This window comes from Malus sylvestris, chromosome 3 (genome assembly GCF_916048215.2).
Source record: "Malus sylvestris chromosome 3, drMalSylv7.2, whole genome shotgun sequence".
In the NCBI taxonomy this organism is placed as follows: Eukaryota; Viridiplantae; Streptophyta; class Magnoliopsida; order Rosales; family Rosaceae; genus Malus; species Malus sylvestris.
In genome coordinates, this window is record NC_062262.1 from 10,406,956 (window position 1) to 10,420,952 (window position 13,997).

The 13,997-nt window shown below is 37.4% G+C and overlaps 1 protein-coding gene, 1 non-coding gene and 2 pseudogenes across 2 annotated transcripts; 3 read left to right on the forward strand and 1 right to left on the reverse strand.

Annotated features, from left to right (window-relative positions):
- The first annotated feature begins 3,371 nt into the window (after positions 1-3,371).
- LOC126616444 (uncharacterized) lies at positions 3,372-7,766 on the forward strand. The gene is made up of 7 exons (XM_050284497.1): positions 3,372-3,704; positions 4,148-4,203; positions 4,300-5,189; positions 5,391-5,586; positions 5,680-5,862; positions 6,498-6,874; positions 7,152-7,766. Exons 1-7 carry the CDS (start codon positions 3,526-3,528, stop codon positions 7,290-7,292), a joined length of 2,022 nt encoding a protein of 673 aa, XP_050140454.1. The 5' UTR covers positions 3,372-3,525; the 3' UTR covers positions 7,293-7,766.
- Positions 7,595-10,829, forward strand: LOC126616964 (pentatricopeptide repeat-containing protein At1g09220, mitochondrial-like; annotated as a pseudogene).
- TRNAK-CUU (transfer RNA lysine (anticodon CUU)) lies at positions 8,349-8,421 on the forward strand. Its single transcript has one exon. It is a non-coding gene; the product is annotated as a tRNA-Lys (tRNA).
- LOC126616965 (putative pentatricopeptide repeat-containing protein At1g12700, mitochondrial) lies at positions 10,828-13,114 on the reverse strand (annotated as a pseudogene).
- Positions 13,115-13,997: the final 883 nt, after the last annotated feature.

Below are 13,997 nucleotides of genomic sequence, written 5' to 3' on the forward strand. Positions count from 1 at the left end.
AAACTTGAAAGAGTTGTGCTAAGAGGAGACAGTTAGGCCATCTCTAACTGAGCTGGTCATAGGATCATAGGCCAAAGAATAGCCATTTTTGACACAAAATCCATCTCCAATTAAGATCTAGTCCAAAAAATATTGGGACCCACTAGACAAAAATTCAGCCATATGACCAGTGGGCTAGCCATCTTTAGCTAGCCAGCCGGTTCTTTCAGTTGAGCTCAACTGGATTTTTTTAAAGACGAAATTAAAAGAAAATTTCTAATTTCTAATTTCTAATTTTTTCCTATAAATACCTAAGACATTTCAACACTATTTCTCCCAACCTTTTCACACTTCCATACTATCTTAACTCATTTTATTTTAATTCTTCACATTCTATTTACCTCAAACACTTTTCATACACACCCATCTCTTACCTCTTCCAATAATATTTCCTTTAATTTTTTCAATAATTTTCATATGGCCACATTTTCAAGTGGCATTCAAAATATGTCTGTAAGCTTATTTATTTAGTGACGAGTGTCACTCAAAATATGTCCGGAAATCTTATTTTAATATAGTAGTTTAATTCAATGAACCAATAAAATTAAATAACAAACTTAAAATAATAAATTATTGAGGGGGCTAAAATATAGCTCATTCAGTTGGAGATGATATATAAATATGACCTAGCACTGTTCATTAAAAAATAATTTTTTGTAGGGCTATAATGTGGATGGGGCCTAAACATAGTCCCTTAGGTTAAAGATGACCTTAGTAGCCTCATAGCTTGGCAGCGATTCTAGCCAATCCAAGATATCAACACTTGAACTTGAGATTTGCATTTCAGGGATTGTATGGAGCTAAGCTTCAAACATCCTTAGCATAATTGCAGTTAAGGAAGATTGTATTCCCCCTGTTCCGATCATGGAATAGATGAAATAAATCAAAAAATGGATTTTTGTTCAAGAATGAAATCTTATTGGAACTGTCGTTTTGATCTTCTTCTGTACGGTCTGATTGTATTTCTTTTCACTTGTAAGTGAAATGTCTTAGCTTAGGTTCAAATCTCGAGGTTAACAAATTCGATTAAATTAGGTTGTCTATTGTGTTTGTGTAGTCAAACTCCCCCTCTTCGTCATTAGTGTAGATTGAAAAATGGAGAACCAAATGAAGGAATCGAAAGGCTCGGACTTTTTGGGGTCTAAACCTTTTCGAGGGGTTTTGGGCTGTGACTTTTTGGGGTTTTAGATCATCCCTAAAGGAGTTGTCAAATTATAAGAGTCAAATTATATTGATCCCTAAAGGAGATGTTAAATTATAAGAGTCAAATTATATTGATGGTTGATGTAGTAATCTGAAGTCTTATGTCAAATTTTGTACTTCTTCCGTTAAATTGTCAAATATTATTTTATTATTTAAATGGAACTTTAAATGGTTGTAATTATTAAAAAAATGTTAAAATAAATTTTTTATTGGTTGAAATATTAGTGGAATAAGGGACCCATCATTAAAATGAATTAAAAATAAATTTGACATTAATGTCAAATTTGACTCCAAATCACTAAGACTTCAAAACCAGTCAGCAAATAACATTTCGGTTGAAGAGAGTTTTGATGTCAAATATGTACAGCGATATTCCACTTAGAATTTTAGGGTGTGTTTGTTACACCTTCTTAGAAGGGACTAGCAGGGATTGGCTTAACTAGGACTATAGTCCTACGTTTGGCATGATCTTGGATTAGAATTAATGGGACTCGCCCCGACTAAGTTGGACTAAACACTTCGCTAAAGAGGCTTAACGAGACCCCCCAAAATCGGGCGGACTGCTAAGACCTTGGCTTCCCCCTCCCGCTTCGCACATCCATCTACTTCGTCCTCACTTCGCAGAACCATCTGCAAGACCAAATCCGGCAAAACCAAAACAAAATAGAAGAAAAACCTGCAAACGTTCTATTTTCAAAACCACATCCAACACCCAAAATCTCATAAAACAAAAAAATAATCTAAAAGTGAGATGAGCTTGAAATTTTCAATCACACAACATCGAGAAAACCAGAAACCCAAAAAATCTGTAGTGAGGTGAGCTTGAAATTTTCAATCACAACACCCAGAAAACCAAAAGCTCAGAAAACGCAAACCAGATCCAACTCCCATCTTCTACCTTCAGGCCAATCGCACATGCAACCCGCTTCCAACTCCTAAATTTTCAATCTCTTTCTTGCTTTGTGGTTTGATTGTGAAGATTTGCAGTCGATTATGAAGTTGGGAGATGAACAACTTCTGGGTTTAATTTTGATGTTAATTTCTTTCATCAAAAGAGGGAGATGAACATAGAACAAAATGAAGAAAATAGGGAGATGAACGGAGAACAAAAGAAGAAGATGGAGATGAAGAGGGAGAGAGATGACGAAAAAAAGGGAGAGGGACGAAGAAAAATTAGGAAGAAAACAGAGGAGAGGGGCGGAGAAAACTAAGGAAGAAAGAGGGATGAACGGAACAGAATTGGGAGTGGAATGAGGCTTCTACAATGAGAAAATAGACAAAAGTAATAATAAAATATTACTAAATATTTATTAAATAATGTAAAATATAAATTAAATAATATAATATTGGAATTTGTTATTAGTCTATTCTTTAGTCCTGACACTGCACCAAACGCTTCACTAAGCTAGTCCAGCTTAGTCTAGTCTAAGCCAGTCCAGCTTAGTCCCTGCAGCTAATCTAGTCCGAGACAGTCCGGTGCAACAAACGCACCCTTAATGTCTTATTTGAAGATGTTGCATCATGGTCTTATGGAATTTCAGAACGGTCTGGAGGCCGTGCTGGTGAGCTGTATTGGGTTGGGTCACCTAATTACATTGTCATATTAAGGTGATTTTAGAGATAAAGTGGCGAGAAAAGAGTAAGATTTTTCTCCTTTTTAAAAAAAAATATTTTTGGTGGGTGGAAAAAATAATAAATGGGAGTAGGTTCATTGTCACTTTTTTGAAGTGTATTTAATTAAAACTTTGAAAATTTGTAATTATTTTAATGGTTCAATCAGTTTTTTAAGTAATTTTCTGAAATTTGAAGTGTATTTAATCAAGATTTTGAGATAGTTTGTTAAAATCTTTAGAAATTCGGATGTATTCAATTAAATTTTTTTAAAAGTTATAACATTACAGGTCTATTCAATTGAAAATTGATTTTAAAGAATTTGAAATAGTTAAAGAATTAGAGGAAATTAGAGAGATTTCCTAATGTAACTTCAACAAATCTTACTTCTTAAGATTTCGAGAAAATTGAATAAAATTTTACATAAAATCTCTATAAATCAATTAAGCATGATAAAATTCTTGGATACATAAATTTATTAAAATCGCTCAAATTCTTGGATCCATAAGATTTCCTTTTGTTTGCTTTTGAAAAATTTTGTTTTTCAAACCGCAGCCAAACCGAGGGCGCCCACGAAGCTCACACCAATGTCACAAGGCGAGAGATTCAGACAGTCGCTGAGTGGACGCTGCTAACACATTCGAAGTCCACTCACACTCCATCCCACCAGCCATGGATTCCAGAGACAAAGGCTCGCCTCCGCCGAAGCCCTCCAAGTTCTCAGTGTACCAGAACCCATCCTTCTCCGCTGTCCTCACCGCCAATAGTCTCCGCCCTTCCAAGCATGCAGTCCTCTGCATCTTCTCTCTCTCCTCCGCCTCCGCCGTCGCCTTCATTGCGATGTTCTCCAGGTACCCAATTGCCGAATTTCAAAAACTAGGGTTTGAAGAGGGTTTAAGCCAAGATTTTTTTTTGGTTTTTTTTTTATGTGTCTTTAGTTTGGGAACGTTGCTCTGTTGGATTGCTGATAAAAGGAAGAAAGAATGGGGATAGAATCTAAGAAACTGAATAATAGGAAGAAGAACAAAATAAAAACTTCAACTTTTTAATCTTGAGATTTGTTCTTTGGGTTTTGGGATTTTTAAGACCTAATGAGCAAACTATATGTGCATATCTTGTTCGAGTCTGTATTTATCTACCAAGAAGAAATTCAAGACTTTCATTGTTCGTATTATGTTTATGTTATATATCAAGGAAAGAATTTGAATAAGAAGAATGTGTTTGGCCATTGAAATTGGTTTCGGCTCTATATTACGTGTTGGCTAACGCAATAAACTGCCTTGAATTGTTGAAGGGAAAATGGGTTTATTGACAATTTGAAGCTCAAAAGTCTTTCCCAAGAGGCAGCCTGTAAGTTGTTAAATTCGATCCAGATACCTTTGATTGGTTTGAACTTGATGCTTTGATTGGTCTAGCTCGTTTTGAACATCTTGTTTTGGCTTTCAGATTTGTTTGTCAAAGTAATACATACCGTGGTGGGCTTAGTATTTTTGGGAACTCTATTTGCACTCTTCAGAGCCATCTCATTGAGAAATGCTGCTTTTGTGCCAACTAAATCTCCCTCAAAAGGAAATGGCGATAAAAAACCCCTTACAAATCGTCAATTAGGACTTTTGGGAATTAAGGCAAAGGTTGAACAAGTCGTATCTGAGTCTTCGAAGAAACCTCCCAAGTCCAAACCCCACATGTCTTCTCCTTCAGATGTGCTTGTTCCACTTCATCAGCCTATCACCAGTTCAAGTCGTATGTCCCGACTTGGCGTGGATAAGTCAAACACCAGTGGAGGAACTAAGATGGGATCTATCAGTAACACTTCTAAATCACCTGGTTCTTCATCTTCTTTGTATCTTGTGTCAGGGGGTGTTTCACCATTGTCTTCTGTCCAGAATTCACCCGGAGTGGATTCAGTGCTATCCACCCCTTGGTCAAGCAAGCGAGCCTCTACAAGAGAGATAATGTCAGAAGAACAATTTGAACAGTTCTTGGCAGACGTGGATGAGAAAATCACGGAATCAGCAGGGAAACTGGCAACTCCACCACCCACCATTAGAGGCTTTGGTGTAACCAGTCCCAGTTCAGCTAATACTTCTGGAACTACTAGGAGTACACCATTGAGGCCTGTCAGGATGTCTCCAGGTTCCCAGAAGTTCAGCACTCCCCCAAAGAAAGGAGAGGGTGAGCTTCCTCCACCCATGTCCATGGAAGAATCAATTAACGCATTTGTGCGTTTGGGAATATATCCTCAAATTGAGCAGTGGCGTGACAACCTCAGGCAGTGGTTTTCTTCGGTTTTGCTTAATCCCCTGCTTAACAAGATTGAAACCAGTCATATTCAGGTTTATATTCACCATTTTCACCTCCTGCTTTTTTTTCCCTTCCTAGTCTTATATCGAGGAGAGTGTAATGTTTGTTGGCTGGTAAGAAAGTGTAATGTTTCGACTACAGAAGCTGAAATCTGATGGCAAGATGAATAGATGTTTTTGTATAATGTATATTCTATCGGATACTAAATCTATATAAAATTCGTAAATTTATAGGTAATCCAAACAGCTGCCAAACTTGGGATGCCGATCACAGTTAGTCAAGTTGGAAGCGATTTGCCAACTACTAGAAGTGCTACTGTGTCTTCAATGGATGGGACCAAGGAATGGCAGCCAACATTAACTCTTGATGAAGATGGACTTCTGCATCAATTGCGAGCTCGTCTTGTCCAGGCTATTGATGCTTCCACCTGTAAGTTGTTCTTCAATTACGATCACATTTCATTTAAAATTTTCTTGAATGGTTGTGACAATGTTTTAATGTGATTCTTCTCATTATATGCAGCCAAGCCTCAATTCAGTCTGCAACAAACCCCACCACAAAATGCATTGGTCCCTCTTATGCAGGAGTGTCTGGATGCTATCACTGAACACCAGAGGCTTCATGCATTAATGAAGGGAGAGTTGATTAAGGGTCTGCTACCGCAGAGCAGTATTCGAGCAGAATATACAGTACAAAGGATTCGAGGTACTTAAACTAGTGATTTTCATTGTGTATCACCTTTATGTGGGCATCGGCGTAGGATGGCTAGGGGGAAATATTGAGAGTTTGTCAATTAGGGTTTGATTGTTTAAGAAAGTTTTGCTTCAAGCCTCAAACCAGTAGGTCTTTTGGATCACTCCGAGAGGTAGAAAGGCCACACTTAGGGTTCACTAGAGTTAAAATGGTTGCATGCTCAAATCAGTCTTCATTCATGGGAGTAATCTGTATGTATATGTATCCAGATTGTTACAACCGTAATCAGTATTCTTGAATAAAACAAGTCTTGAGCACATGATTGTATTTTGTCAAACACAACTAAAAGACCAACTGTTACAAAATGGACCCACAAAAAACCCTAAGTTACTTGATATTGTAAACTATACTCAGGCTACAGTACTGTCAACACTGTCTTGCAGTAATAAAAATCCCGTGTGAGACCTCTATCAGAACTATCCACGAAATCAAAGCTTGAGATTGCCTAATCTGCCTCGTTCGTATTTCTAAAGTTTCAAGGGCTTATTCTAGTCTCCTAATTAATTATGTTAATTTGAGATATAGAGTTTATGGATATCATTTGCCTTTATAATATAAACTCAGTCTTTTCCGGGCGAGTTTCACAGAGCTTGCTGAAGGAACATGCTTGAAGAATTATGAATATCTTGGAAGTGGAGAAGTATACGATAAAAAGAACAAGAAGTGGACTCTTGAACTGCCAACTGATTCTCACTTGCTCTTGTATCTGTTCTGTGCTTTCCTGGAGCATCCAAAATGGATGCTGCATGTTGATCCTACATCCTATGCTGGTTCTCGTTCGAGCAAAAATCCCTTATTCTTGGGAGTCCTACCTCCGAAAGAAAGGTTTCCTGAGAAGTACATAGCCGTCGTATCTGGTGTCCCTTCTGCTGTCCACCCAGGAGCTTGTGTACTCGCAGTTGGAAGGCAAAGTCCACCAGTTTTTGCCTTGTATTGGGATAAGAAATCACAACTTTCTCTTCAGGTAGGTACTTACTAGTATATGCTCGCTTAGTTAAACATTGTCAGTTGGGAGAAGGCATAAATTTAACGATCAATGCCACTTTCATACCAAATTGAGTTCTTCTAAGTTGCTGGTGTTTTACTAGTCATTCAGTCTGTTTATTGTGCCAGTGCTATTGAATTTTACACACCTGCACCTGTGAAATTTTTTATTTGTTCCATCAATATACAAAGAATTTGGAAACAGCAGTTGTTTCATTATCATTTGAACTGACAAAGAGATACGATCTTTGTTTCAGGGAATGACGGCATTGTGGGATTCCATATTGCTTCTGTGCCACAGGATTAAGGTTGATTATGGGGGGATTGTTCGGGGCATGCATCTTAGTTCTTCAGCCCTAAGCATCCTCCCTGTTCTGGACTCAGAAATGGAAGACTGATGGACCCAAAACATTTCCTTGCAATTGCCTTCTATACATTACCAACTGGACTTGTGAACCTGCATATCAACAACTCAAGGCATTTGTTTCAATGCTGAACTGCCGGAGAGGACTGTTGGAAGCTTGTTTATCGTTTTTTTATGTTGGACGATTCTGCAAACAATTGACTTGGATTATTTGGAGATTATTCTTTCAGCCAGCAGATGATTGACTTTGATACCTGAGATTCGGCGTCTCCATAGTCACAAGTTGGATTCCGTTCTGATGAGATAGTTGAGAAGAAATGATTTGGATTTGACAAAATGAATAGGTTAGTTTAACAAGAAAAAGAAAAAACTATTCAATGTATTTTGTATGGATTTAAAGTATTAGAACAATGTCATATTTTATTTCCATTTCTTCTTCTCATAAAAATGTGTTTGAACTCAAGCAAATTGAAGGACTTGGTCTATGCTGCACCAAGCTGCATCAAAATTTTCTGGATCTAGTTATTTGCATTATGTAGCTCATATGATCATGTCACCCAAAAAAATTTACTTGGCTCCTCACCTTAAGGAGCCTTTACTGCTTACAGACAAATCACATGCGGGAAAATAAACGTTAAATCTAGTGGCAGTACTTCCACTGTGGCTATGATTTAAGACAGGTAAATTGTTGCACCTCCCTTAGTTTCAATCAAGTTATAGACCTACCACGAATGTCGTCAATTGTCCATTAGCGTGTTAGGTCATCTCTTGGTGAATTAAACTTGAATCCAAATCTCTTAGTGCTAGTTAAACTTTGCTTCACCAAAATACCAATGGGGAGAACTCCCTAGGTATCATTCTGACAAGGCCTCAAGCCAATAAAGTTTCCCGCTTTGTAAAGGTCGGAAATGAACGTCTATCATTTTAGCAAGGAGTGAAAAAAAAATTGTGGGGCTCAGATTGAAGTCTTTGTAGCAGAGAACAAGGAATCTAAAGAAAATTGATCTGCAAACCAAGAGGAATTTTTTTTTGTGGAAGAATCACGAATTAAAATAGTTTTAATATTTTTGGGTCCAATACTTCATAAATAGCCCGTCTAGCTCAGTTGGTAGAGCGCAAGGCTCTTAACCTTGTGGTCGTGGGTTCGAGCCCCACGGTGGGCGTTCTATTTTTATTATTTATTTTTTATTATTATTTAGATAAAACGCACTTTTTGTCGTTTTCTTCTTCATTGCCTTCACACCCAAGGCACAACCACCCAGCAAATCCACTCCCACATTTCACCTCCAACTTATTCCTCCGTCACAATTGCACCTCCATTTACCTTCTCCTCTTCAACACTGTCTTCCGCTGCTACTCCTTTGGCGACTTCCTTCACACTAAGCTTTCGCCTTCTATAAACACCTCCGACAATATCATTTTTAGTTTGACTTCATCACTTACTTCTTCCTTCTCTACGCCTCCATTGCTTAAACAGCATAAACCTTCCCACATCTAAGCCCTTACTCACAAACTGGATTTTCATTTCCATCTATGTCGAAATTGCCCTGATTATCTATGCTTCTTATGGCTCTTTGGTGCTTGCTCTCAATGTGCAGAGGAATTCTGTCACTAAGAATGTCATGATAACTGGTTTGGTAAAATGGGGTGAACTTGAATTGGCTCGGTCTCTGTTTGATCAAATGTCAGAGCCTACTGTCTGTTGTATCTTGGACTGCCATTATTGATGCATACTCGCGTATGAATCAACGCTGGGAAGCTATGGCTTTGTTTTGGAGAATGGTTGTTGAAGATCTTATTGTACCCACTGGAATTACACTTATGGCCATATTTCCAGCTGTTTCGGTTCTTCGGGCTCTTAAGATTTGTTAATCACTTAATGCTTGTTTGGAGGAAAAGAGTGGAGGGCCCCTCGCACAGCTCCCCAGGGGTGAATGGCACGTTGGGTGATTATGTGTTACACTCGGGCGAGCTTCTGCTGCTTGTCGTACTACAAGAGGAGTTCATTGTTAGTCTGATAGGTGCCCTTGTAAGACCTTAGGTGGTAGGCCTTGAGGCTTGCTAACAAAACTAACAAAACTAACAAAATGCTAGGCGTGCCACCGTTATCTCAGTATAACAGATGTAGAATAGATTTAGTTTAACTTGATTACTTGCGCCTCAAGTTACTTAAACTTTTTGTTATCAAAGGATTGTCGTAGATAGGTTAAGTCTGCTTTAAGTTCTTTTTCTTGCCTTGTGAACAAGGACTTTTAATTCATAATCTTATATGTTCGAAACGAAAGGAATTCAGAGCCTTTTAAACCATTTCCTCAAATCCAATTCGTTCTTAATGAAATCAGGTTTATTAAGTTAACTAGATCTTGATGCAAATGAGAATCTTAGGTGGAAAACAAATGGAAATAACTTTTATACAAGCTGAAAAGTACATTAAGCGACAAATCTACTAATTAAAGTGCAAGCAAAGAGACACGGGCAAGATTTCACCTTGTCGGGCAAAGTTGAACTTCTTGCAGCCACTTATCTTTGAGTTTACAGGGGTTGTATGCTACAAGGGATAGATGGTAAACAAGTTTTACACGAGGGAATCGATACTATAACACTAGGGAGGGTAGCAGAGCTTTTACACTAGATAAAAGATAGCTTTTCTAAAGGAACTATTGCTAAGAGGACTGAATCTAGTTTGATTTCATTTTTCTGGATGCAAATCTGGCTTGAGAGTAGAGTTTGTATACTTGTTTGTTTGATTGGTTGAGTATCCTTGTCTTTGTTGTCTCTTCCTCATTTTATAAGCAATTTGGCTCCAACTGTTTGGGCTTTGTTCTTGGCCGAGGGCTCTAAGGGTCAGTGAGTCATCATGCAATTACACATTTATGCCATCACAAAGTGCTTTTTGGCTAGTAGTGAGCTGGTCTTTGTCACTTGTCACTTCAATCATAGGCATATGGCCTATACCTTGGTTGAGAAGGCTTCAGTTTAACTCTAGGTTTCGTCGCTGGGCTTCGGGTGAGTTTTTCTTGTTTTGGTGTCTTTGGGCCCCCTACATTTAAGCCTAATATTCAAATATTAACTCAAACAATGCTTATGGTGGGAAAAGAGGGTTGAATGCACCTGACATAACTGTCGCGAATTTCCTTTCCAACTGCTATGCAAAATGTGGCTGAAAAGAGAATGCATTGAGATTTTTTTAGGAGATACCTGTCCAAAGGAAGAATTTTGGTGTCATGGACATCCATAATCTATGGTTTCACAACGCACCGAATGGAGAAAGAAGTTGTCAAGAATTTTGCAAGTGTGGATAAAGTTGTTCTCAAACCTAATCGAGTAACATTTTTTAGTATTTTCAATGCTTGCAGCCATGGAGGATTAATGGATAAGGGGCTGAACTTCTTTCGGAAGATGATCGATAAGTATGAAATGGCACTGGATATCAAGCACTACAGTTGTTTAATAGACATGCTAATGAGGGCAGGGAGATTAAAAGTAGCAGAAAAAAATGGTTTTGGAGATTCCGTGCAATATTGTTAATGTTGCGATTTAGAGGTCAGTCTATGGTGCTTGTGCCTTCTAACATCTTTGCTGGTGTTAGAAGGTAAACTGATGCATCTGCAAAAAAACCCCTTTACACCATTTGTTGAATAAGTCTCACCGCCATTGATGTCTTGTTGTTGTTCAATAACCGTTGGATAATTGTGTTGTACATGCAACCATTTGGAGAACAATATTTCTCTTCCATTTGTCTAAGCAAGTTTTCTACTTCACTTGTTAGCTCCCCGTTACAAAATCCACTAATCATTATAGTATATGTCGTTACATCAGTTTGAATTCCTTTTGATGATAAACTGCGAAAGAGATCCCATGCATATCCAACTTTTTCAGCTTGCACAAAACTTCTACAAGAATATTATCTAGATCCAATTTCTTTCCCTCCATGTCTCTTAACAAATCCACTGTCATAGAGATTTGTTGGCTTTTACAAGGGTGGTGCTATTCACACACTCATTTTTACCTCTTACATACTTCTCACTTTCCAACCATTGAATTGAATAAATTGAAAAAGATCAATGGACGAAAATTAACGAGTGTGTGGGAAATAAAAAGGGGTGTGTGGGAGGTAAAAAGAAGGAGTGTGTGAATAGCACTACCCTTTTACAAAGGCTATCTAATAAAATAGATAAAATTACACAAAACTAACTCAATTATGGGTCGAACCACAATCTCATACCTCAACTTATAAATTCATTGCGATGTTAGACTTTCGTTAAATTTTCTGTCAATTTGGCTGTTAAAGATAACGTGACAGGAATGGGGCCCACTCCTATGGCAACTGGAATAAAAAATTAATTAACTAAAATTAATTGAAAAAGTTAATTAATTATTAATTTTTTATTTAAAATAATTAAGATTAATTAAAAAATCTCACTCTCACTCTCTCTCTTTTTTTTTTTTTTTTTTTTTCTCTCTCTCTCTCTCTCCTCCTCCTCCCTAGATTGCCGATCGTCTCCTCCCTTTATTCCTCATCCTCTATCACTCCCTCTTCCTTATACCATCCATCCCAAACCCAATCCTACTATAACTCGCAGCCTCCTTCTTCTTCACCTCACTTTTTGACCCTAAACTTCGATTGCTGACGTTTAGCCTCGACAAATTACTCGAGCTCAGGTTTGACCCTTTGTCACCCCTAAACCTAAAAAGGCTCTCCTGCGACAACTGCCTCGATCTTGTCTTTCTTCTATTCAACCTCATTGACGATGCCAAAATGAGAGACAATGAAGTTGCCAGCTCTGCCGCCCCTGATGACACAGACGACTTCTTCATAGTCATGCCAGTCGAGCTCGCGAACTCTACCTATTGAATCCACTGCCACTACTAGAACTAGTACTCGGGCCAGGTAAGTCGTCTTTGGATGTGGATTTGGAATTTTGATTTTGCAGGGGAGGAGGCGCGAAGGGAGGAGATGATCGAAAATCTAGGGAGAAGAGAGAATGAGAGATTTTGTTTTCAATTAATTTTAATTATTAAACATAGAATTTAATAATTTATCAGTAATTAATTTATTTTTCATTCTAGTTAACAAATGAGTGGGCCCCGCTCCTGCCACATCATCATTTAATAGTTTGATAGAAAAATTAGCAGAGGTTTGACATTGCAAAGGATTCATAAGTTGAGGTATGACATTGCAATGTTTAAAACATGAGGTATGAAAGTGTGGTTCGATCCATAATTGAGGTAATTTTATGTAATTTATCCATTAAAATATTATAAGTATGAACATCTGGAAGTAAGCCACAACCTTGCATTTGAAAGAGCAAGTTTTGTACATCTTGTGTTCTCCCCGTCTTGCAAAACCCATCCATAAAAGTGCTATAAGTAACTGTATCTGGAACCACTCCCTTACGAGACATCTTAAAAAAAACGCTTCCTTGCCTCATCCATCCTTTATGCTTATAATAGCTATTTATCAATATATTATAACTATAAGCATCAACCATGTAACCATTGCAAAGCGTTAGTTCTAAAACCTTGTTTGCCTTGTTCATCCCTCCTCACAAGCAATAACCATCAATAAGAAAATTGTACGTAATTGTATTAGGTTCGATATCTGTTTGAATCATCATTTTGAACACTCTTTGCTTTCCCGACTGTCCCATGTTTGCAAAGTGTATCAATCAAAACATTGAAGGTGCCCACATTTGGAAAGATACCTTTACTCACCATTTCATTTAACAATCTCGTAGTTTTTTCCCACTCCCCTAATTTGCAAACTTCGTAGAAAAGAGAATAAATTAGTTTTAAACTCAATATTAACGAGATTTCTGCACAAGAATCGCTCGTGCTCGCGTAATACGCTACCATGTATCATGGGATTGGGGTAGTAAAGTGGAAGAATGGAGCGCAAATTGTGCAACAATAATTTTGACATTGTTTATGTTAAACTCCAACTTTTCTTATATAAATACATAATGCGTAATGTGCTCGCTTGTCATAATTTTGAGTGTTGAACTTATTACTCATGAATATTAACAAATTTATATTATTTACGTGAGATATGAACGCACTACGTGTATTTATATATTTTAATTAATGTATATACATTTTTAGGACCTATCCGGACGTGACATAAGTTTGACGTTCTTTAAATTGAGATCCACCAATTGATTCGTTTGCACACATAATCCACATCAAATGGATTGCAGGATAGAATCAAATTATTTTGGTGATATATGAATGCACCATGTGTATTTTATATATTATTATTTAATGTATTCAAGTTTTTAGGATCTATCTGGATGTGATATAAGTTTGACATTCTTTCGATTGATTTGATTGCTACACACAGTCCACATCAAATGGATTGTAGGATGGAATAAAAAGAATTTTAACAAAAAACTTCAAGTACTGTTTATTTTTCTGATACTATTTACTTTACCCTTTATTTTGTCCTTATCGTTAAAACTCAAAGTTTTCAAACCATTTTCATTAGTTTTTTTTAGAATAAAATTGTGGCTTCCTTCACAATCCACATCAAATGAGTTGCAGGATACAATAAAATTGTGGCCTCCTCCAAACTTTTTCCCGAAAAAGGTTAACTCCATCAAAGTGTGTTTCTTCTTTTTTGGCTAAATATCGGTGTTGTGAAGGGAAAATAAATGGCTTCCAAAACTCAAAGACCTAAAAGAGAAAGACTTAAACAACAAACGAGTTCACTTCTATGTGACGTTTCGGTCCAACGATGCAT